This window comes from Poecilia reticulata, chromosome 18, assembly GCF_904066995.2.
Source record: "Poecilia reticulata chromosome 18, P_reticulata-male-v2, whole genome shotgun sequence".
NCBI classification, from domain to species: Eukaryota; Metazoa; Chordata; class Actinopteri; order Cyprinodontiformes; family Poeciliidae; genus Poecilia; species Poecilia reticulata.
Window position 1 is genome coordinate 21,225,439 of NC_088847.1, and position 22,730 is coordinate 21,248,168.

Here is a 22,730-nt window from a genome sequence, read left to right on the forward strand (position 1 = left end):
GAATTTTGTTAAATATTTTCACAAACATTCTGACCAACATTTTTTTTCTACTTTAACCATTAAACAAGTGTATTTTTTCTTCTTTTTTTCCTTTTTAACTAGCTTGACTTCAATAAGATTAAACAATTTGATACAACAATCAGAGTTCATTTGCTGCTCCAATGAAATTCAGCAATGAGCAGCAGCGTTATGAGGCTGACCGGCTGTCTTTCACAGTTTGTAGAGACTTTTAGACAGTTCTGAATTTACATGCTACCAGCACTGTTTGCTTTTCATGCTCTGAAACGGGAGTGACAGGTCAGTCACACCAAAAGTACCTTCACTCTGATTGCTAGGAGATTGAGTCCACCTGGTTCTCCTCACTAACGGGCAGAGAGGAGCTGCAGAAAGGTGCAGCAAAAGGTGAGTGGCAGAGGGGAGTGGTTACCTAGCAGTTCACCGGAACAATGTGCTTTCTGTTATACACTGAAAACCTGTAGTGTGGGAAAGTGAGCTACATATCGACAGACCTAAATCTCTGGCTGTGTATGGAAAACTGCTCTGACCTACAACTTCACTTACACCAAGTGTGAGCCCATGTGTCCAAAAAGAGAGAGACGCCTTGAAGATGTGTATAAACAGTCAAAACAAGAGTAGGAGAAATTACATTAGTTTAAATGGAAACTGCTCACCACAAAACACAAATTATTTATAAAACTTCAGTTTATAAATTAAAATACCAAAATTATATGCTTCAACATCAGCATATGCAAAAATACTCTTCAAACTATTTTAGTCTGAAACCCAGAAGACAAAACAACCCCTTTTCTCTCCTTTTATTTACCTTATTCCTAATAGGTCTCCCACAGAATATCTTAGGTTGTTAGACTGCTAATGGTGGATCTGTATGCCCAGTTTCTTGACACGTTCCAAAATACAGGTGATAAACTGTCATCTTACTTGGAACTACTTCAAGTAGCCTTAGCTCACACTGTAAAATGTGGTGGTGCCTCAAGCAATGACTGATAGACTTCTCATCACCCAGTTCTGTATGGTATGCTCTATGGTCAGTTATGTCCCACTAAGTACAAGAAAACAGCTAAGTTTAAGCAGTCTGCCACCGAGTCACAAATAATTTACCAAAAGGGTTAGTCGGCTCTAAATGCACAGCTGCTGTAGTATTTCAGATGTCAATGCAAATTGCCTTCTTGGTTGATAAGTGACCACTGTCACTGAGTCATTCTACAAACCAAATTTTCTAGATCAAGTTGGAACAAGCAGGCTCGATGTCCTGTATGGGATATTTTTAGATGTTAAGACCCCTGATTACTTACCTGGTCTTAGTGGTTATAAAGTGCTGTTGAATATTCTCGAACTAAGACACACACTACAGAGATGGAAACACTGGATTAGTTACCGGCTGTGGTGCCCTGCCCATAGAAGGATCTGCTAATGTTCACTGTACTGTATCTGATTGATTCTATTACATTTTAAGTAAAGTATCATCCAAACTCAACATCATAAGCAAATAATAAAACCATAGAAGTCTACTAAAAGCACAAAAAGAAACTTAATTGATCATAGAAAAATATTCTGTACCATGTTGGCCTCAGGAGACGATTTAATGCTAGGATATTGAAAATTTAAATATGTGGTTTCAACTATTTGTAGGTGAGATGTGAGACTAAAATAAAATAATTTTTACCTAGTCAAGTTTGTATTTTTTAGGTGAATTTATCTAGAATAGTTCTGCTTTCAGTTGTAGAGACCATCATATCGATGTGAACTTGTTTTGAAGTAAATATGTTGTCAGAGTAGTGAAAGTTATCAGCTAGTATACACAGTGCTGACTACAGCATTTTCAGAATGTCATGTTAGTGGATATTAATCTAATATTGTAACAGTTTGTTGGGAAGTTTTGTTCAGACTCACTATCACTGTTTCTCTGTGGAGGTGCTTTGGTTGAACCTGCTGGCTTTGATCAGATGATGTTGAGTCCCTAAAGATCATTTTCAAACAATTCTGAACACTGGATAGCACAAGAATATATGTTTGATGCTTCTGCACAAAATATTCAGTTTAATACAAAATCTAGTATTAAACTGTGCCTAGTCTGTTGTACAGGACTAGGCACAGCTGTATTTTATGCATACAGTATGTCGTTGGAGCGAGTCACTATGAGACTTTCAACAAATCTGTAAGCAACTGAGGTCATCGCCCAAATAAGTGAAGGAAGCCTGAACTTAAATACTTGGAAATGTAGAACATTCTTCATAACAATACAAAGTTAACAACAAGAACTTTTTAGAGCATAGTGTGCTCTAAATGTTGAGTAAATATTTAAAAAATCACTTTAGGTTCATGGAACTATGATCAAGTGATGCAAAGTGTCAAGTTCCCCACACTTAACACTTCTTTTTTATATATTAACATTTTTATTGAGAAAGCGCGTTACAATACAATTATATAATTATACTGATTATATTCACTTGATACTTCTAATTGGACATTACAGTATATTGTCCCATTTTTAAAACTCTGATTAAAGGAAAAAGGAATGAATACTTAAAAGATGCCTCAAAAACAGATGGAAGCCAATGCAAAAAAATGAGTTAGAACTTTAATGACAAAAGAAATTAATACTTGAAACATGAATTGTGAGAAAGACATTTTCCTTTCTGTCAAAACAAGTTATATAACATCTAAATAGTGTTTTGTGACATTTGAATGTACATAATACACATTACACCAATATCTACAGGCAAAGATTATTCTGACTTACAAAGTTGGATCACCAATAATTCACTATTAAAAGGTGTCCAACAAACCATTTGTTCATATGTTTTTCAGTTCAGTTTCAAGACTTCATGAAACCTCTTCAGAAGTTGATCATCGTCATCTTTGGCCAGCTGCTCTACAACGTGACGGACTCCGTTCTCCAAGGTAGAGTAGTAACGCTTCAGCTCCTTCAGCTCAGCTTCCATCCTTTTCTCGAGCTTCTCTTTATTCTCTCCAGCTTCTTTTAGCTGCTGCTCATACTCTTTCCTCACAGCTTCCACTTCCTCCTTCAGCCTTTTCTCATATAACTGTTTGAGTTCACGCTCTTTCTGATCCATCATCTCCGTTGCCTTTTCATACGTGTCATTAGAGTAAAACTTGCATCCGTTCTTCTGCACCATCTCCTCGACCTTCTCTAGCAGACCAAGAACTTGTCGACGATCGTTGGCTCTGAGGTTATTGAAGACATGGTATCTATTTCCAGTCTTCTCTAAGATCTCCTTCAATTCGGGTCCAGAATCCTTTAACATCTCGTCAAAGTCTGACTCAACCTTATCACCATGGGTGAAGAGGATCATGGAGTACTTCCAGGCTTCCTCTCCAAAGATTTCCTTCACCTTCATCACAGCATCCCTCTCCTCTCTAGAGAATGGTCCAATTCTGATCACCAGTAGAATGGCGTGGGGACCGGGAGCCGACATGTTAATGCATTTTGAGATTTCTCTCTTCACTATTTCCTCAGACTGAAACGTGTCAAAGAGGCCAGGTGTGTCGACAACAGAAACCATCCAGTTGAACACGTCTTCTCGTTGTTTGGAGCATTCAGCGGTCTCTAAAGAACAACAATTCAAATATACTTAGTGAAACTATGGTGAGATTTACAAAGCAGATGTTATGGCACACACACGCACACGCACACACACACACACACACACACACACACACACACACAGAATTAAAGCAGTCTTTTTGATAGCCATGTGGCTTTTGATTATTTTTGAACAAATAACATTAATTAACAATTGAGGAGCAAGGGTTGCATATACCAAGAATGAGCTGTTTATTAAACACCGCAAATTAAAAATAATTTTGTGAAGAAAAGATAAATTAACCACAAGTAATGTAGATTTGTGGCCTGTTTATCTAAATAAAGCACTTGGAGAGTTTTGGTCTGTGTGTTTCAGAGTTTTACCTGAGGAGTGTTTGGTCGCTGCTCTGAAGGCTTCTCTTCCTAATATGGTGTTTCCACTGGAGCTCTTTCCTACACCAGTCTTCCCAACAAGCACCAGCCTTAAGTCAGGCCCTGGAACACAGAAAAAGAAATAAAAATTGATACAAGCAAGTGTCCAGCCCCGTCCAGGATGGACGTAGATCTGCAAGAGATAGGCAGTCTAAACAGGACTTTATGAATACTTTTTGTTCTCATTCTGAACTGTCTGTGCTGTGTGCTGGAGTCTCTATCGCTCACAGAGCCCAAAGTTTTCAATAGACAGTCGTCAAACTGTTCACCCCAGTTTAACGTCTGTCTGCTTGCTAAAAAATGAGCAATCCTCACTGATTGGGTGTTTTTGACAAGAAGCAGCACATTCTTGCAGACCACAATAGTAGCACAGGGAGAAGGTGCTTTTTTCTTATCCATCCAGGCAGCCTTCAGTACTGCATTGATATGTTTATATTTGTTTTGCTTTTAGAGAGAGGCAGAGCAAATATACAATAAGTCAATGGTTACCTTATGAGGCATGTCTGTCTAATTGCCTGTTAATGTTTAGATTTGCATCACTGATGTGCAGTCAGCAAATGTGCAGGAACAACATAATGCATACACAATGTAAAGTTTTGTCAATACCTTGACTGATTCAAAAATGCCACAAAGAATTACATTTATCAAAGTTAAAGTGAGCCTAACACTGAATAAGCTAGGCTTAATAACATGGTTGCTCATTAACTTTTTTTTTTTTTTTTTTTACAATAATGCACTGAGACTTCAGTATTTTGCCCCAGGACACAAGAGGCTCAGACTGGCAAGCGAGTGATGCAAATGTTGCTTTTAATACAGGGACTATATAGAGCTGCATTATAATAATAAGCTTGATATGTATAACTGATTTCATAACACAAGTTTTAATTAGTTTGTAAGTTTTCAATCAAAGATTTCACATTTTGTTGCTTTAATGTTTTTAATCTTTAATGTTGCTTTTGTTTTTCAAATTACTGTTTAACTTCTTTCTCTAAATTTGCTTTGTAATTTTTGCTTAGTCCTTTTTATTCAGAGCTGCTGCAAAACACAGACTTATAATAAAGAAATAGCATTAACTGATTAATCTCTCAAAGTTTCCATTATATTATCGGAACCTTTGCTTCAGAACGATCTTTTAGGGACATCTGCTTGTTAGACTGGCAGAATGGAAAGGATTATGATTTTTAAAAGATATTGGCAAAATACTTGTTGTAGGACTTTAATTTTAAAAAGACATGTTTTAAAATTATGGGAAAGTTGTTTGACATGATTTGAACCCAGATTTTCATGAAGACAAACACACATTGGTAATGAGACAGAAATCTCACTTTTAGGTTCTATGCTTTTTTTTCTGCCCCGTCCTTTCTCTGCTCCTGCACGGAGACAAGAATAAATATATGTTATTAATGCACGATAGAATAACTCTTATACATCACATCAGAGGCGAACAATTACCCAATAAACTGTATTTAAGACAGTTGTGACCACTGAATAATGAAAGTGAAAAGAACACTGAATAAAAACTGCGTGACAAATAGTTTGTTGAAAAGGACTATTTATTCACAAATGGCTCTAAAACTTAAGCATTCTATGATTAATTGTCCTATAAATGAACAGATTTATGGCTACAAATCCGATGGGAAAACCCGTTTAAGTACTGCGCCATGTTTTACTAAATGTTTTACATACAAACTCATAAAAACCTTAAGCAAACTCACCAGCTTCTCCGCTTTCTGCCATCCCGATTATCTGAGTCAACTTATGATCCTATAATTTAAAGTGCCGCATTGAATTATCAAAAAGTTAGAACTTCAAAATGTGACCGAATCTTGCAAATCATGAGGCCCGTAACACAATTTTCATCCAGCTACACCTTCAAAATAAAACATTTCTGCTATTATTTAACCCTTGTATGTCGAAATGGGGTCCAACTGACCCCACCCACCTAAAACTTGTATCATTTTCCATAGTCCTCTACGTTTGCCTCAGTCCTCGCACGCACAAGGGTTAAAGCAAAAATGCGATGCATCTTGTTCACACATCGCATGAACGAGACCTTTATTCAGTTTAGTTCATCTCCATGATTGCAGGATTCACATCTAAATCCTTTTCCCTTTAATGTGGGTTACTAACCGTGTTTACATAATTAATAGCTGAGCAAACTTCTTCTTCCACTCCTTATTGTGCATTTTAATTATTCAAACTGAAATGTGGCTATAATCTATAGTTATCAAATAAGATAATTATGGTTAGAATAAATATTTTGCCCATTAAATCTTTATATGATTATATTCAATCATTATTGTCAGATTAAAACTCTGCTGTGCTTTTATTTTGAAAACGTGCTTCTGGACGACTTGTCAGGAAACGGCTACACCCTAAAACCGTTAGACGCAGCAGCGCAACACTGAACGTAAACGAAAGTAACGGAACTTAGAATATTCAGTCTCGACACTTAATTCTCGTTTCTTCCAGTGAAAATGAACTTTCTTCCGAAGAGGTGAGTCTAGCTGGCTAGCTAGCTGTCAGTTGGGAAAATATACATATTTTCTGACACTAACGTTTCGTACTTGTTTATATAAAAAGGCCACCGAGGAGCAGACAGGACGAAGGATGGTGGATGGTAGGTCCAGCTTCTAATTACATGTATTCATCTGGAGGCCTCAGTGTGGCGTGCTGTGCGGAGCAGTAAGTAATGTACCGTTAGCTTTTCACGTTTTGATCGGAGCATTGACCGTTTTTTTCTCCATTGGTCAAAGAGTTGTTTTTTCCACACTTAAAAGTTACATTTGTTTAAACGAGGAGACGTAAAGTCGTAGGCCACATGTGTGGAACTGGAGTTAAGCAACTTTCAGCTGCTTCTCTGTAAGCGCACCTGAATCACACAAGTTAGGACACTAGCAGAATCCTGGAGGAGGGGATTCAGTCTTTCCATTCAGGTGTTTTAAACTTGGGGAAACAAAACAAAAAGTATTCAGGACACCAGCCCTCCAGGATTGGAGTTTGATACCCCTATGGGCAGGGGTGAAAACAGTTTTAAATTCTTTGTGTGTGTGTGTGTATATATATATATATATATATATATATATATATATCACTGAAGAAGATCTACCTATAAATCATTACTGTTTAAACTTTACCTTTAATAACATAAAGTTATCTAATTTTTAAAGTGCAATCAGTAATACTTTTATAACAAATTTATATCAGTAATGTTTCTTGGTTAATGTCAAGTTGTCATAGCAAAGACATTTGGAATAATGTCAACTTTGTATTAAAAGTGTCATAATTTACCGAATGACACTTTGTGACAACAGTCATAAATATGCACGAAGACTTATTCATGTTCATGACAGGTGTTTAGTCATGTTTATGAAAGTGTCATGACAGTCTTATTCACCCCCCTTCAAATAAAGTGTTACCGAAGAGACTTTTATGGTGACAAACCCCTGCAGTACAGCAGCAAGTTCTTAATATGTATTACAAATCAAGCATTTATTATGCAGACTAATACTATCGATCAATTCTCCAACTCATGCCTTGCCACTGGGCGGGCGGGGCCGTGTGTCTGAGTGAGATGCTTTTATATCCGAACACAGGGCTGAGTGATGAAAAGCTGTACTGTTTTAAACCAATAGGAGAATCCAACCAACTGGCTAAGGACTGTTTGACCGAAAGAAGCCAGCAGTGAGAGGGCTTAGGCCAAATAATATGGATTTAAACAAATTTACATTAAATTTGAGCAGAAACATAAAGATAGAACCGTAAACATACAATTTTGCTACTTTTACTAGATAGATGTATAAAGTTAGACTATAATAATTTATAATTCTTATAGTACAAGTTTTCCTTTCCAGGAATCCAAGCTCAACTTTTGCATCACCTCTTTAAAGCCAATAACAAGCAAGAGAGATAGAGTGGTCTCAAATGCCAGAAAGGGAATAAGTAACTTAATTTTATTTTTAAATAGGCACATTAGAAATTAGAAATTATTCTTACTAAATATTGTGCACATTTACAGTAACTGCAACTCCAAGATACCAGAGGCTCACTTTTTAGTAGCTGGAATAATGAAAACCAGAAAATGAAAAATATTTTAAATGTATTTTTGGTGACCATAAGTTGCTTCTCATTTTGATATTTTATGTAGTTACTGTTATGTATGAACTGTGTATCTTCAATCTCAGTTCTGAAAATGTAGTAATTCTTTCTGTTGCATTTCACAGATTTCTAATGTTCCATCATGGATGATCATCTCTCCATCGTCCTTCTGGGAAAAACGGGAGTTGGAAAAAGTGCTTCAGCAAACACCATTTTAGGACGAGCAGCGTTTGAATCCAGAGCATCATTTGGACCAGTCACCAAACATGTCACAATGGAAACAGGAACAGTGTTTGGGAAACATGTGACAGTCATTGACACCCCAGATATTTCAGGATCAGAGGAGCAGATTAAAAACTTCTGTCAATATTTCCTCCAGGAGTCCATGCCTTCCCTTTTCCTACTGGCTTTTAAAATTGATCGATTCACTGAAGAAGATCAGAAAACTGTAGAGGCAACAACCAGAGTTCTTGGGTCTCAGAGGATGAAAAACTGTTACCTGCTCTTCACAGGTGGAGATACTTTAAGGACATCATTGTCAAATTACATTTCAAACTATAAATCAAGTTTACTTCCAGACGTAGTCAGAAGATTTTCATGGAGGATTCATCTTTTCAACAATAAAGATGAGGGATGGGAACAGGTCAGAGAGCTGCTGTTGAAGTCTGGACACATCAGAAGAGGTAAAAAGTCTGATTACCGTATTTTCCGCACTATAAGACGCACCAAAAACCTTCAATTTCCTCAAAAGCCGACAGTGCGTCTTATAATATATATAATATAATTATATACGGACAAATATTGAGCCACAACAGGTCTAGCTACTACGGTAAGCAGCCACCAACTTCATTTTCGCCCGTAGAAGAAGAAGCGTGCGGTGCATGGTGGGATAGTTGTCAGAACGCTGGTTTGTTAATAAAGTTTGACTGACCTATCTACCTACCAACCTGATAATCAGGTCATCTGCAGGTCATTTAGCACCACATTCTCCACCAACATGCTGTGCGCGAATGGAGAACGGCGACCATCGTCCGACCACGCCCCGGCCCAGTCGCGGAAGGCTCTCCTCGCCGACCGGACTCGGACTGTTTTGTTGACATTACCTTTAGTGCAGCTCCATCTAGTGGGTGCATAACATAACTCCAGCCTCTACTGTAGTGTCTATTCTATGCGCCTTATAATGCGGTGCGCCTAATATATGAAAAAAGTTTTAAAATAGGCCATTCATTGAAGGTGCACCTTATAATCCGGTGCGTCTTACAGTGGGGAAAATATGATACTGTCGTACCTTTAACTGTTCTAACACATTATACCCCAAAAGAACCAAAACATAAGATGGATAGACTTACTGAATACAAATTAAAATAATAAAGGTTATCAAATAAAATGTATATTTTTCAATTGAAAGCCATAATTTGACTATTTATTTATTAATAATAATAATAATAATAATACATTTTATTTCAAAGGCGCCTTTCTGGCACTCAAGGACACCGTACAAGAGTAAAAAAATAGTGACAGAAACAAATAAAATATAACAATTAAAAATAGATAGAAATAAATAAAACAAAACAATGTATCTATATAAAATCTATGTAAAATCAGGCAAACCAATTGTGTCATGTGGAAAAGGCAGATCTAAAAAGGTGTGTTTTGAGTTCGGTTTTAAAATTTGATAATGACTTTATGTTTCTAAGGTATGGTGGTAATGAGTTCCATAGTTAGGGAGCAGAGCGACTGAAAGCTCTGCTCCCCATGGTGGTGAGACGGGCAGAGGGGACAGTGAAATGGATAGAGGAGGATGATCTGAGGGAGCGAGAGGGAATGGCAATATGAATAAGATTTGAAAGATATGGTGGGGAGAGATTGTAAAGGGCCTTGAAAGTGTACAGAAGAATTTTGTATTCTATGCGGAACTTGGTGGGCAGCCAATGGAGTCTTTGCAGGACAGGAGTGATGTGGTGCATGGATGGGGTTTTGGTAATGATACGGGCAGCTGAATTCTGGACCAATTGGAGCTTATGAAGAGATTTCTGGGTGAGACCAAACAGAAGGGAGTTGCAATAGTCATGGCGTGATGTCACAAGACAGTGAACAAGAATGGCAGTGGAATGGGGAGTAAGGGAGGGGCGGAGGCGATTTAATACAAATTGTATTAAACAGAATTTAATACAATTTGATGACAATAGACTGAACCCATGACGAGTTTTTTTTAGCCATACTGACCACTCCAAGCACTTTTTACACTTGAGCCTCATTTTAACCGGTTTTACTTGCCCTCATATGAAAACAGTGTATAAGAAAACCAGAACGTAGGAGTTTCAACACTGCTCCTGGTGATCCTGAAAGAGCTCAAGTTTCAATGCCCCCACTTACTAATTTGCATCCAACGTTGACGCAGTCAGATAGGTCAGTCAAACTTTATTAACAAACCAGCGTTCTGACAACTATCCCAGCATGCACCGCGCGCTTCTTCTTCTACGGGCGAAAATAAAGTCGGAGGCTGCTTACCGTAGTAGCTAGACCTGTTGTGGCTCAACGCAGTAGGGCTGGGTACATATAACCCAGCCCTACTGCCATTTTATTTGTGTGAACAAACAATTAAATTCCCATAACCTTTTCTCTTTGTAGTTTAGTATTATGTTGTGTTATTAAGATTAATGGTCCCATAAATACTCATTTAAATTTACGGTTAATTGAATTATACATAATTTTCTGATCATGTTAAACTATAGCTTGCTTATCTGAGTCAACTGACTGTTGAAATATGACAGATTGTGACGCATAATGAAACCATTATAAATGAACGACCTGCTTTTGGAGCACATTGGTAGAAGTCCCATAATATTTACATTGAGTAAACCATGAAGGGGCACATACCAGCAACTACTGAGTACATCAACTTTATATTGAACTCAGTCTTATAATTCTAGATCTTGATTCTTGATTAATATGAACTTTTCAAATTCATGTTCATGTTTTTTCCAGAACTTTTCTAGAACTATGTATTTGTATGCTGTTTTAAGATCTTGTTCAATGTGCTCCCTTTTTAAATTTGAGCCCCTGTCCCTCCAAAAGTCTCTAAACGGTCCTGGCAAAGTCCAAAACCCGAAACGCTCAGAGCTATTGGAGGCTCTACTAGAGTGAGCCTTTCCCCATCGCACCTAGACTGGATCTGATTGCATCCCAGAGGCCCAGGAGTTTCACTAAGACGCAAATAAAAAATATAGTCATAGTTCGTCAGAAGATAAACTGTTGTGACTTTTGTTTATTTATCGCATATATGGATGATAACTTCTGGATCTTGCTGTTGAAGCAGTTTTCAAATTAATTTAGAGATTATTAAGCTATATTTTCATTTGAACTTAAAATTTTTATGTTCTTTTTTTTTTTACAAAACATTTGATTTTACTTATTTATTTCAATGTTTTTATTTTTGAGCACATAATTTAACTTAACCAATTTTCACATTTTCCTCAGGTTTTTTGAGTCTTAAGTTATCTTGACGGCACAACGCATATTAGGGACACTGTTAATATAAAAAAGGAGTATATTGCCACCAAAGTTTTCTAGAAAAAAACATAAAATTGAGATTTTCAATTTCTGAGTTTTAAGTAAAAAATTTTCAACTGTTCAAATTCATGTTTTTTCTAGAACTTTTCATCTCAGAATTTCTGAGTTTTTTGGCAGACATATACTCTTCCTTTTTTCTCTAATTACAATGGCTCTAATAACCTGTCGAATGATGGTAAAAGGCCTATCGGGAGCCTTTAATTTTACTGTAGTTGCAGTTTGATCCGTTCCATTAATTACTGGCCTGTTCAGAATATTTTATGTGCAGGTTTGCGTGCAAATAATAAATAAAACTTGCAATTATCACATAATGCTGTAATTATATTCTGTTTTGTTGGCTAACCATACATGGATAGGATTTTCAAATAAAACAAAAGCCAGGTCAGTTTGGTAAACCTGACCAAGCCAGGTCTTATAATCCGGTGCGTCTTACAGTGGGGAAGACGCACCGGCCTTGTGCCCATTAATATAGAAATGGGCACAAGGCCAATTTGGACTTGTACCCAAATTGGCCTTTTTTGGACACAAGGTCAAAAAGGTTAAGAATTCTTGTAATAAAGGCCACTACTGCCTAAAAAATTTGTTAGAAAACATACAGAGATTTTAAAACTGGTTTAAATGATTGATCGTGAGAGCATGAACAAAATAACTTTACAGTGTTTTGAAAAAAAGGAAGCTTGTGCACAAAACCAATTTCAAGCAAACCCACAAGACCAGCACTGGACGAAAAGTGGGATTTTTGACCCTGTATTCTGACGCAAAGGCAGCTAGTCAGCGACAGATATCGACAGTCTACATTTTCACTCACAGGAGTCGAAATCTGTCGATTGCGGAATCCTTGGAGGGGGGAGTGGCGGTGCGGGGGAGCGAGAGGTGTTAACGACTTTACTTAGCATACGAATATGCAAAGCATATGCAAAGGCGCTTCAGCAGACTCACGTGGATTCTCAGTCATTGGATGAAAAACAGTAACATCAGAGTTCATCATTGACATGTGATTGGTTGGTTGATGTGTGCCCATTGGATAGCACTTAAGTCTTTATAAATAAACCCCGCCCCAATCATTAAAATTTTTAATGCTGTATTTTAAAAAATCTAAATAAAAAATAAATGCTGTATTAAAATATATTCATTTGATATTGCTTATATGCAACATGTTCACATATGAGGAACATAAAAGAGAGAAGTTTTTTTTTCTTTATTTCATTTTTTTTTTTTTACTGTTTACACACAAAATAAGACAAATGCTTGTCCATTTCTGGACCATCTGGCAGTGTTTTTTTGTCCAAACATGATCAAACATTATGCTGTGTTCAGGACAGGCCCAACATCTCTCCTGTAGCGTGGACCTGACATCTCTTCCTGTAATGTAGTCTTGATGTCACTGAGCTTCTGGTTGGAGGAACTTGGGGTCCATCCTGACACCGCCTCATAGCTGCCATCCTCCCAGAATGCCACCTCCTCTGCTGCCAGTACTCTCTGCCTTCCTCCATCAGCTGTTAACACAGAACAGACAATCATTATGAGCTACAGGCATCTTTTAGTCATTATGAAACTACAGTGAAATTGTTTGGCAACTTCCAGCTTAGTATGCACACATAAGACATTAAAACTAACAAACAAACAAAAAAAAACACATTAATACATTCTTACAAAAAATAAAAACTTTAATGAAAAAGAGAAAACCCTTGGAAACAATTGGAAGAAAAGAATTAAAAGTAGTTAGTAATAAATAGTAAAACATAGTTCAACAAACTCTGAGGCAGATAATTTGCTTTGATGGATTTGAATAAATCATAGTATTTTAATCATTCAAGGAATTGTGACATCTCTAGCTTAATAATAAATCTTACCTGCTTCTTTCTTTAGCTACATCCGGATGACTGGCAGTAGGTCCTGGATGCAGCTGGAAAACATTTTTGTGCATTGTCAATACTTAGCATAATGACATTATATACATAAACAATATTGAAGCATAAAATATCAACATTCTAAAATAGTAGATACTCACACACAGTTGCATCTCTGTCCTCATCACGGACATCAGAACGTTCCTTAAGAGTCTGATTGACACAAATGTGACTCTCATCCTGTGGAGTCTGCGGAAATAAATGTAAAATTAAAAAAATATTGTAGCAAATATATCGCCTTCTCAAAAATACATAAGTAAATAATAAGTTAAAATTATTCTCAACCAACCATTGTACAGTCGGGAATCAACGCAGTGATTATACATACCGGCTTCATGACTTTGTCATCATATCCGTCCGCCATTTTGTAGATATTTACTGCGTTCCACACTCTGCCTTGCTGTACTGCGTTATAACAAAATAAATAAAATAACGGGAAAATCAGTTTTCCTTACAAATATGCGAGTGTTCACTATTCACTAAATGTGAAATCATAACTTACTGAATTTCTCTTCATCCTGGTGAACTCCGTAAGAGCTCCTCGGCACCGTGGTCTGAGGTCTGGCTGGTACGGCTTGGCCATTTTTCAGGTCTGAAAAAACCAAAGAAGATACGAATATTTTTAAGAGTTCAGAACATCACTTGTAATAGAGATTACAATACAAAATCTCACCCTACACTTGTTTCGGCATTTAGAAAACGACAGACCGCTTTCTGTAAGAAACAAACAAAGCAACTCGCCTTGCTATACGTGCTATTTATAAAAGCTTTCTTACCGTGAGTTCAGCCTTGTTGGACCGCAGCGGTGTCATCTGTCGTTTTCCACCGGAACATTGCTTAATATCAAAACGATACTGAAAAGGTAACTCCGTGAAATAGGACTTTTTCCACCATTTCACACAACGCACGGGTATTTTCTTTCATGTTGGGTGTAGGCAGTTAGCACTCGTTACCACCAGTGCAAATCTAAGTTCAAAGTTTAATGGCGGCTGCTTGACCGACTGTGAAAGCGCATTACTGCCATCAATTGGACTGGAGCGTTAAATGAAAGTTGACAGAAAAAAAGACATTCTAAAAGTTATTTTTTCAAGTTACGTGACAGTATATTTTATTTTTATTATAATTAATTGCTAAAATGTTTTTAAATGTGTAGATGTTTATTTACTCAATTCTACTTTGAGCTGTCTCCTTTTTAGTTTGTACAGAATATGATTCACAATCCATGAGTTATATTTAATGCTTAACTAACAAAACTTTGAAAAAAAATACAAATGTTTATACTCTATCAGAAGGTATCACAAACTTTCGACCATTTTGTTCTTCAATTTAAACTTGAGAGTTAAGCAACTGAATACTGAAAAATCTGTAGTTTCTTAAGTCCTGTATTGTGATGTGGAATGACCACTACCACTCCAATATAGCATGACTCTGGGTCTTTAAAGCAATCAGTGAACATTAACATTAGTTTGAATATTATTCACAAAAATACTTTATGTACAATCTACCACTCTGGAACATGGTTTTTATTATTATTTTTGATTAAGTTGTGCAATTCCTCCCATCACAAGATAAATCTTCAGATAGGAGGAATGTCAAAGTAAGATCACATTTCACAAAAGTCTATTGTATGTAATCATGCATATTTTTCTTTTACATCATCAATTCAACCAATACTAAGTTTTCCAGTGCTCCTAACACGCATGTAATATATATATTTAATGGATAAGATGGATTGTTTTAATATTCTTTCTCCAAACATACTTCTTTATGGTGAACAGAAATGAAAAAGGATTAGCTACAAAATGAGCGCCTGTTGAGCACCGAGTCAAATGAACTCAGCAAGTTCATTTAAATACGAAAACCTCTGCTAGGCACAAGGGGAGGGAGGTGATAGGGGAACACAGACACACAGCGTTTTTGACCATTTTTGGCAGTGTTCGTCTCTGAAAAAAACCTCTTGCCGAAAGCCCTCAATCTCCATGCGCACGGCAGAACAAGGTGTCAATAGCTGTTGAAAATCCCATTTTTCGTCCTGTGCAGCGAATGTGATAAATGGCAGAGGCAGAAAGCAACTATCACAACAAGTAAATAGAAATCTTTCAGGCAGATTTCCATAGTTAAAATCACAGTAACAAAGGACAATGATAATCTGAAAAACAAATGTCAAAAATAACAACTTAAAATAATAGACGGGCAAATATTACTGCAGGACTAAAAAAATCCCAGGGCTACATTGTTAATACGTCTATTTTATAGTTTTTCTTCATAGTATATAATCTAAAAAAAATTTTTAATGTTATCTAAAGCATTTTATGTAAATTTTTTCCATCATAATTTAAAAACACTATTTTTAGATTTACCTTAAAAACATTACAGCCTGTTTGTATTCCACAGGAACTGACCTTGGGAAGCTTTTGGAGGACCTGGATCTGGGATTGGATCAGTTCTACAAGGAGAAACTATCACTCAGCAAGATACTGGAGATCAATGAGAAAACCATCAATGATGAGCCTCCAAAGTGTAAATCTGATCTTCCATGGTATTTTTTCAAGAAACTGATTATGTTGAATGTAACATCTAGAAAGATAAAATGCACCTCAGATTCTAACAGTGATGATTTGTTAACCGATGAGTTTGATTTTAATGATCTATTTGCCTGTCAAAACATCATTGACTCTCTAAATCCTCTTGATTTAATCACTGCTCTCTTCCTGTGTTCTGATGGGTTTGTTCATCAAGAATTAGCTCTAAAAATGTCCATGTGTCAGTTCTCTGTTCCTCTGCTGCTTCCTAACTGTGATACACAGCAGTGCACCCTCATGCTGTGGGCCATGAGAGACATTGTTAAGGAGTATAGACCTCCAAATCTTTCAGAATCAAAAGGCTTCATCAAAGAAAGAATAGTTCTTTCTGAACTTCCAATGATCTCATTTGTGAGATTGGGTGAGGGCTCTCTGTCCAAATCAGAGATCCTTAATAAACTTTTAAACAACCCAGATGACACCTTTGTTCACCACAACCTGGAGTGTGGAGACGTTCAGAGAAGAATATCCAATGGACTGACTGAAATGACCTGGTACCTTCCCTGTGGAAACAAAAACATGGACATCTTCAGTGAACCAGTTGCTATAGCTAACCTTCGTGGAGACATTGCTTCATTTGAAACACAATTCTGCTTTTTGTGTCAGACATCTGCTGCAGTTTTTGTTTTCTTTGACCAGCTGGATTCTGACTACAAACTGCTGATGAACAGAAACCACAAAGTTCAGATTTTCTTGGTTGGAAACCAACAGAGCAAAAACTTTAGAGTTGATTCTGTTAAAAAAATTGCAACCAGTCTGGGCTTGACGAAAAACAACATTCTCATAAAGACAAAACAGACAAATGATGCAGATTTTGTCAAACTATTCAGAAAAAGAGTCAGTGATGTAGTTAATAACCCACAGAGGAAGATGTCTATAGAACAGATGGCTGATGTTGCTAAAAAACTGGGAATCAAAGTTGATGAAGACTCTCCAGAGTGCCAGGTTGGAAAGATGAAAGCATATAAAATCACTGCAGAGATTCAAGACACACTGAAATACAAAGAAGATCAACTTCCTTTACAAGGTCAAATATGGAAAGAACTGACTTGCTTGGAAAAGGAAGAATTTCGTCTTCGAAAAGTTGGTTCTGAAAACATAGAAGATTACAAATGCAAACTTCAGAGAGAGAGAAAAGAACTGAGGAAAAAGCAGAATGTTCATGCAATGTCCAAAGCAATGTCATGCTTCATTAGTGCTATATCCAGCCAGGAAAAAGAAAGGCGCTACTTCCTGAAATGGATGAAGATAAATCTTGACAATCAGTCTCGTATAAAACTATTAAACTTGAGAGAAATGTACAAAAAGAAGTGCAAGGAATCAGAAAACAAACAGGAGATCAAAAAAATTGACCAACAACTTTCCAGCAGCTCACTGGGAATTGAGCACTTCTTCCGTGAAATGGGTCAGATCTACGAAGCTTCTCTTTACCTTCCAGAAACAGATCCATCACGTCAACAACTGCAACATCTGCCCAAACTCTGTGCTCAGTTGTTGCTGGATGGATTTCCTCTTGAGCTTGTAGATGGAGATTCTTCCAACATTCCTCTCAGATGGGTGAGTGATGTTCTCTCTCAGCTCAATGACTTGGTGTCTCCAAAGAACAAGATCCTGGTCGTCACAGTTCTTGGAGTTCAGAGCACAGGGAAGTCCACTCTCCTTAACACCATGTTTGGAGTCCAGTTTGCAGTCAGCAGTGGTCGATGCACTGGAGGTGCCTTCATGCTGCTCATCAAAGTCAATGAAGACTTCAAGAAAGTTCTCAACTGTGACTTCATGATGATCATCGACACTGAAGGCTTAAAGTCACCAGAGCTAGCACAGCTGGATAACAGCTATGAGCATGACAATGAGCTGGCAACACTTGTTGTTGGTCTAAGTGACATCACCATTATCAATATTGCAATGGAGAATTCAACAGAGATGAAAGACATCCTGCAGATAGTGGTGCATGCTTTCCTCAGGATGAAGGAGGTCGGCAAAAAGCCTAAATGTCAGTTTGTTCACCAGAACGTTTCTGATGTTTCAGCCCATGAGAAGAACCTGAGAGACAGGAAGCTGCTGTTAGAACAGCTGGATGAGATGACCCAGGCAGCAGCTAAGATGGAGAAGAAAGAGAAGAACAAGAGCTTCACTGATGTGATGGAGTATAATCCAGACACTGGGAACTGCTACATTCCTGGACTCTGGAATGGAAACCCACCAATGGCTCCAGTCAATGCAGGATACAGTGAGGCTGTCTATGAACTCAAGAAAAACATCATCCAACAGCTGGGAAAGTGTGGGTCAACTTCTAATAACATCTTGGAGTTCAGAGAGTGGATGACCAGCCTGTGGAACGCAGTAAAACATGAAAACTTCATCTTCAGCTTCAGAAACAGCCTGGTGGCTGATGCTTACATGAGGCTCTGCACAGAGTACAACAAATGGGAGTGGGAGTTCAAAAAAGAAATGTACAGTTGGGTCACCAAAGCAGAGACAAGAATTTCCAATTTTGGTACAGTTGCTGCAACGTCTGAAATATCTGATATGAATGAATTCATCACTAAGTTGAAAACTGAAGCAACCACAGAGCTGACCAAGTGGGAGACAAAGATCCTTGACAAACTGAATAAATACTTTGATCAGCCAGAAGGTCATGTTTATCTGGTTGAAGGATACAGAGAGGAATTCTCCAACAGCATAAAGAGTCTTAGACGACAAACTGAAAGATCAGTGTTCAACCAGGTCACTGCAGCAGCTGATATTAAAGAGGGATTGAAAGAACTTGACAAAATCAGGGCCAATTATAGAGGAAAAATTGAGAAAGCAGTTTTTGCTTTAACTGATGAATGTTGTAAGAAAAAAGCTAAAATGACCAACAAGAAACTTGATGAAAGTTTTAATAAGATGTGGACGGAAACACTTAAACCCTTGTCTTTCTCTAAACAGCATGCTTCAGATATCTACACCAGTGTGTTCCATCAGTTGCAAGAAAATCTTTCACCCAAGGGAAGCCAACTACTGAGTGAAAAAAGCCTTAAAAACTGTGGACTGAAGCCTTTTACATACAAACCCAAAGGATTGAACCAAGTAACAGGATGGTTTACAAAGTATGTAAAGGAAAGACAAGAAATTGCTGACAGCATAATATCTGCTTGCAATGACTGTATTAGTGATAAAATCAAGAGAAAAACTAATTATCATGATACTTACATCCATGATATTCTTCACATCATTGATGAAAAGCTGAACAAAGCTGCTATTGACACTGACATTGAGTTTGAAGTGTCTCTGAAACAACACATCTGTGGCTCTGCAGCCAGAAAGTTCCAGAAAATGCATGAAGATTTCATCCAAGAAAATGATCCTAACAGATGTCTGCAGAAAAACAAAGAAACGTTTTGCACAGATTTCAAAGATGTGTTTCAAGAAAGAGACCAATGCCAGAAGAAAGCTGAAGAATTCACAAAGCAACGTTTGAAACCTGCTGTTGAAGATTTCATCTATCGTTCTCTTGGTCCTGATATTGTTGATAAAATGCTGACAAAAGAGGAGTTCAGCACACGAATGTCTTTCCATTATTCAATTTTACTGGATCTGATTTCTAAAAGTGACTTCAACTGCTTTAAGAGCTACATATATTCATATGAATATTATGTAAAATCCTGGATATCTGAGAGAATTAGGGAGACATTCTCCTCTAGGTCTACAGTTTGTCAGTTTGAGGACAAACATCTTAAGTTCTGCATCGACCACATAAATGCCGCCATCAATAAGGCAAAAACAGAAAACACTGACAGTCTGAAGACATTTGTTGAAAATATCTGCATAGAACTTTGTGATAAACTGGGGATTTCCCAGGATGCTCTTGATACCTTCATGGTTCTGAACAATGCTGACCAGAAACAGTTTGCTCACTGGCTCAACATGTGTGTGGAGGAAATGAAAGAAGCTCTTAGAGAAAAGCTTAAAAACACAGAGATTGACACAAAACTCTCACAGCTTCATGTGAAACCAGAGAATGAGCTTTTCAGCAGAGTGTTTGGTTGTGGTCAACAGTGTCCATTCTGCAAAATACCCTGTGATGCAGGTGGAGAAAACCACACTCGACACTTTGCTTTACTGCATCGACCATGGAGTTTGGCTCAGGTCGGGTGGGATGAGTCAAATAAACTACAGACTGACATTTGCTCTTCTCTTGTTATCAGTAACAGGTATTTTCACTTCAGTGGTACAAAGGGTGAGTACCATCCTTACAAAGAATATAGGGAGATTTTTCCAGACTGGAATATTCCTCCAGATGTGAGCCTTGAGTCATCAGATTATTGGAAATATGTAATGGCCAAGTATAACAAGGAATTTGCTGAAGCATGTAAAGCACAACCTGCTGACATTCCTGATTCTTGGAGGAGAATCACAAAAGAGCAGGCAAAGAAAAGTCTCAAGGAGTCGTTCTACATCAAGTGAAATCAGAACTTCTGTCTATTTGTAAGAACATCACTGCTTCTTGCCATTAGAGTACCTAGATAATTTTTTTTGTCTTGTTTTAAATCTACCTCATTTACACATTGGGTTCAATCCTTGTTAAGACAATATAAATGGCTAAAACCTATTTAACTATAGCTCCTTATTTTTAAAATTTTTAATAGCATTTCATCAATATTTTATCTGAAGTTGTCATTTAGCAAGATTTTGTTCACTAATTAACAAGAAAAGACTAATTTTCTTGTTTGAAATGCCTTCAGATTACATTTGCTATGAATTAGCATGATATACAGTACGCTGAATTGAATTAAGTTTGATGTCAGGATCTTTTTATTTTTAGTTGTTTTTAGTTGCTATATGGATGTATCAATGTTATGAAAACAAATCAGATCTATATTTAATGTCAAACACTCTTCATGACATCAGTTATTACCAGACATGATATTTTGTTAGTATAAAATGTCTTTATTTTTTTTGTATAATATTTTTGGTTTTTTGGCTTTGTCTTCTGGGTCTGGGTCTTATGTTTTCAGCACTTCTAATGTTTTGATATATAGCTCTATGTTCTTGATGTTCATTTGTTCACTTCCTTGTTTCATGTATTGGTTACTCCATGTGTGTATTATTTATATTCTTTCACGTGAGCTTTTTATTTTTGCTCTACTGAAAATAGAATTTTAAAAAGTCATTATTTTTGTTTTGCTCACCTAAAATGAATATGTGATAGATCACACCTCCACTTCATTAAACTCTCAGGTTTTTCTGTTCATTGCTGGAGTCTGATGTTATTATTAAGTTTTCCCTTGAAACTTAACAGTTTCAAGAATAGAAACTATAACTATTCCCATCAAACACCTTCATTCTGGTTTTTTTTTGGGTATTGGTATATTTACTGAATATTTTTAAATAGTCCAAAAATGTCAAAATTAATATTTACAGATTTTTTCATTAGTTTGATTTATTCAATTTTGAAATGTATAGATATTGTTATAGCAATGTTGTCTCTCTCTCAGCTTGGTCAGTTTTATATTCGTTCTGGGCCTTTAAAACATGCCACAATCACGCCCTCTAGTGGTATGTTAAAAACATTAATCTTAAGAAATTATGTGTGATGGGTTGGACATCTTCAAACTGCAGATGAAAAGATTCTCCAGGAAAAGACTTTGCTAAGCAGGATTTTATTTCAACCCTGTCCATACAAAAAAATTATGGATCTGGAAGAATCTTATGCTGAATGTCGAAGAATCGAGAGATGAGATTAAACACAATTTCTTACATGGAGGGCCATACAGCACACAAACAGTAAATTTTTTATACCCCAACCTATGACTGTCTTTTTCTACTGGGACAAAGTTTCCATTTTGCATTCGTCAGTTTGTGATTTTGACTTGCTCAGGCATTCGTGCATTGGCTTTTTGGATCAGTTTCAGAATAAAGTTTTGATTTAGAAATAATGCCTCAAGTCCTGAGATCTCAGGACCTGGTGTATTATCAGACACTACAGGATCACATAACTTAGTGGGATTAAAGTTGTGTTTCTTACTCATATGAGAGAGTAAAAAAAGTTCGCATGTTTCAGTCTGTGCATTGTAGTATTTGCTTAAAGTACTTGCTTCAGAGTCTCCCAAGTAAAAAAGAAAGTACGCTTTAGTATACTAAATTTTAACATACTTTGATTGAGGTACTTAAACTGTACTATTTTGGAAAAACTAATTTTGTACTTAGTATACTTTAGTAGTATTTAAATAGTATTAAATTACAACTTATAGAATACTACATGTACTTTTTTGGAAGAACTTCAAGTTGTACTTAGTATACTTAAAGTATACTTTTAAATGTAATCAACAGCTTCATTTTTATATTGAGTGCACTAATTGTGTCAGAATTATATTAAAAATATACTTTTAATATATTTTAAATATACTACTAATATACAAGTAATGTATTTAAATTACACTTAATTTTTATTTTTGATTTATTGCTAATAAAGTAGAATTTTAATTACTCATAAGTCTTTATTCATACTTTGTAAATGACATGCATAACTACACTACAGTACTTACATTGTTTTAGGCTAAAGATTACATGGAAAAATTAAAGTGT

General features: G+C 36.7%; 3 protein-coding genes and 1 long non-coding RNA gene across 6 annotated transcripts in view; 2 read left to right on the top strand and 2 right to left on the bottom strand.

Moving 5' to 3' along the window:
- Window positions 1–2,416: 2,416 nt before the first annotated feature.
- On the bottom strand, window positions 2,417–5,868 carry LOC103480629 (GTPase IMAP family member 7-like). The gene is made up of 4 exons (XM_017310541.2): window positions 5,713–5,868; window positions 5,323–5,367; window positions 3,950–4,060; window positions 2,417–3,589 (listed from the first exon to the last, which is right to left on the bottom strand). Exons 1-4 carry the CDS (start codon window positions 5,732–5,734, stop codon window positions 2,826–2,828), a joined length of 942 nt encoding a protein of 313 aa, XP_017166030.1. The 5' UTR covers window positions 5,735–5,868; the 3' UTR covers window positions 2,417–2,825.
- Window positions 5,869–6,351: 483 nt separating this feature from the next.
- On the top strand, window positions 6,352–21,396 carry LOC108167174 (interferon-induced very large GTPase 1-like). 3 transcript variants are annotated; one of them, XM_081599020.1, is made up of 5 exons: window positions 6,352–6,494; window positions 6,581–6,682; window positions 8,221–8,607; window positions 8,674–8,778; window positions 15,973–21,396. In XM_081599020.1, the coding sequence occupies exons 3-5, from the start codon at window positions 8,238–8,240 to the stop codon at window positions 20,607–20,609; spliced, it is 5,112 nt and encodes a 1,703-aa protein (XP_081455146.1). In that variant the 5' UTR covers window positions 6,352–6,494; window positions 6,581–6,682; window positions 8,221–8,237; the 3' UTR covers window positions 20,610–21,396. The 3 variants fall into 3 exon arrangements, with proteins under 3 accessions (XP_081455146.1, XP_081455144.1, XP_081455145.1); XM_081599018.1 differs by having other exon boundaries at window positions 8,221–8,778; XM_081599019.1 differs by having other exon boundaries at window positions 6,581–6,617; window positions 8,221–8,778.
- Window positions 12,881–13,767, bottom strand: LOC145548518 (uncharacterized). Its single transcript, XR_014084520.1, has 3 exons — window positions 13,680–13,767; window positions 13,522–13,574; window positions 12,881–13,164 (listed from the first exon to the last, which is right to left on the bottom strand). It is a non-coding gene; the product is annotated as an uncharacterized LOC145548518 (long non-coding RNA).
- The window catches only part of LOC145548515 (up-regulator of cell proliferation-like), a 42,162-nt gene continuing 35,507 nt past the window's right edge, over window positions 16,076–22,730 (top strand). The window contains exon 1 of the mRNA XM_081599023.1: window positions 16,076–16,098. The gene's annotated coding sequence lies outside the window, so the exon portion shown is untranslated. The remainder of the gene's footprint in view (window positions 16,099–22,730) is intronic.

Bases quoted from the DNA above. Each gene is read 5' to 3' on its own strand.
- LOC103480629 (XM_017310541.2), bottom strand. From the start codon at position 5,734: ATGGCAGAAAGCGGAGAAGCTG. The intron at 5,368-5,712 runs GTGAGTTTGCTT...GTCTCCGTGCAG, and splicing joins GGCAGAAAGCGGAGAAGCTG to GAGCAGAGAAAGGACGGGGC. The intron at 4,061-5,322 runs GTGAGATTTCTG...TCTGTGTTCCAG, and splicing joins AAAAAGCATAGAACCTAAAA to GGCCTGACTTAAGGCTGGTG.
- LOC108167174 (XM_081599018.1), top strand. From the start codon at position 8,238: ATGGATGATCATCTCTCCATCGTCCTTCTGGGAAAAACGGGAGTTGGA. The intron at 8,779-15,972 runs GTAAAAAGTCTG...TGTATTCCACAG, and splicing joins GTCTGGACACATCAGAAGAG to GAACTGACCTTGGGAAGCTT.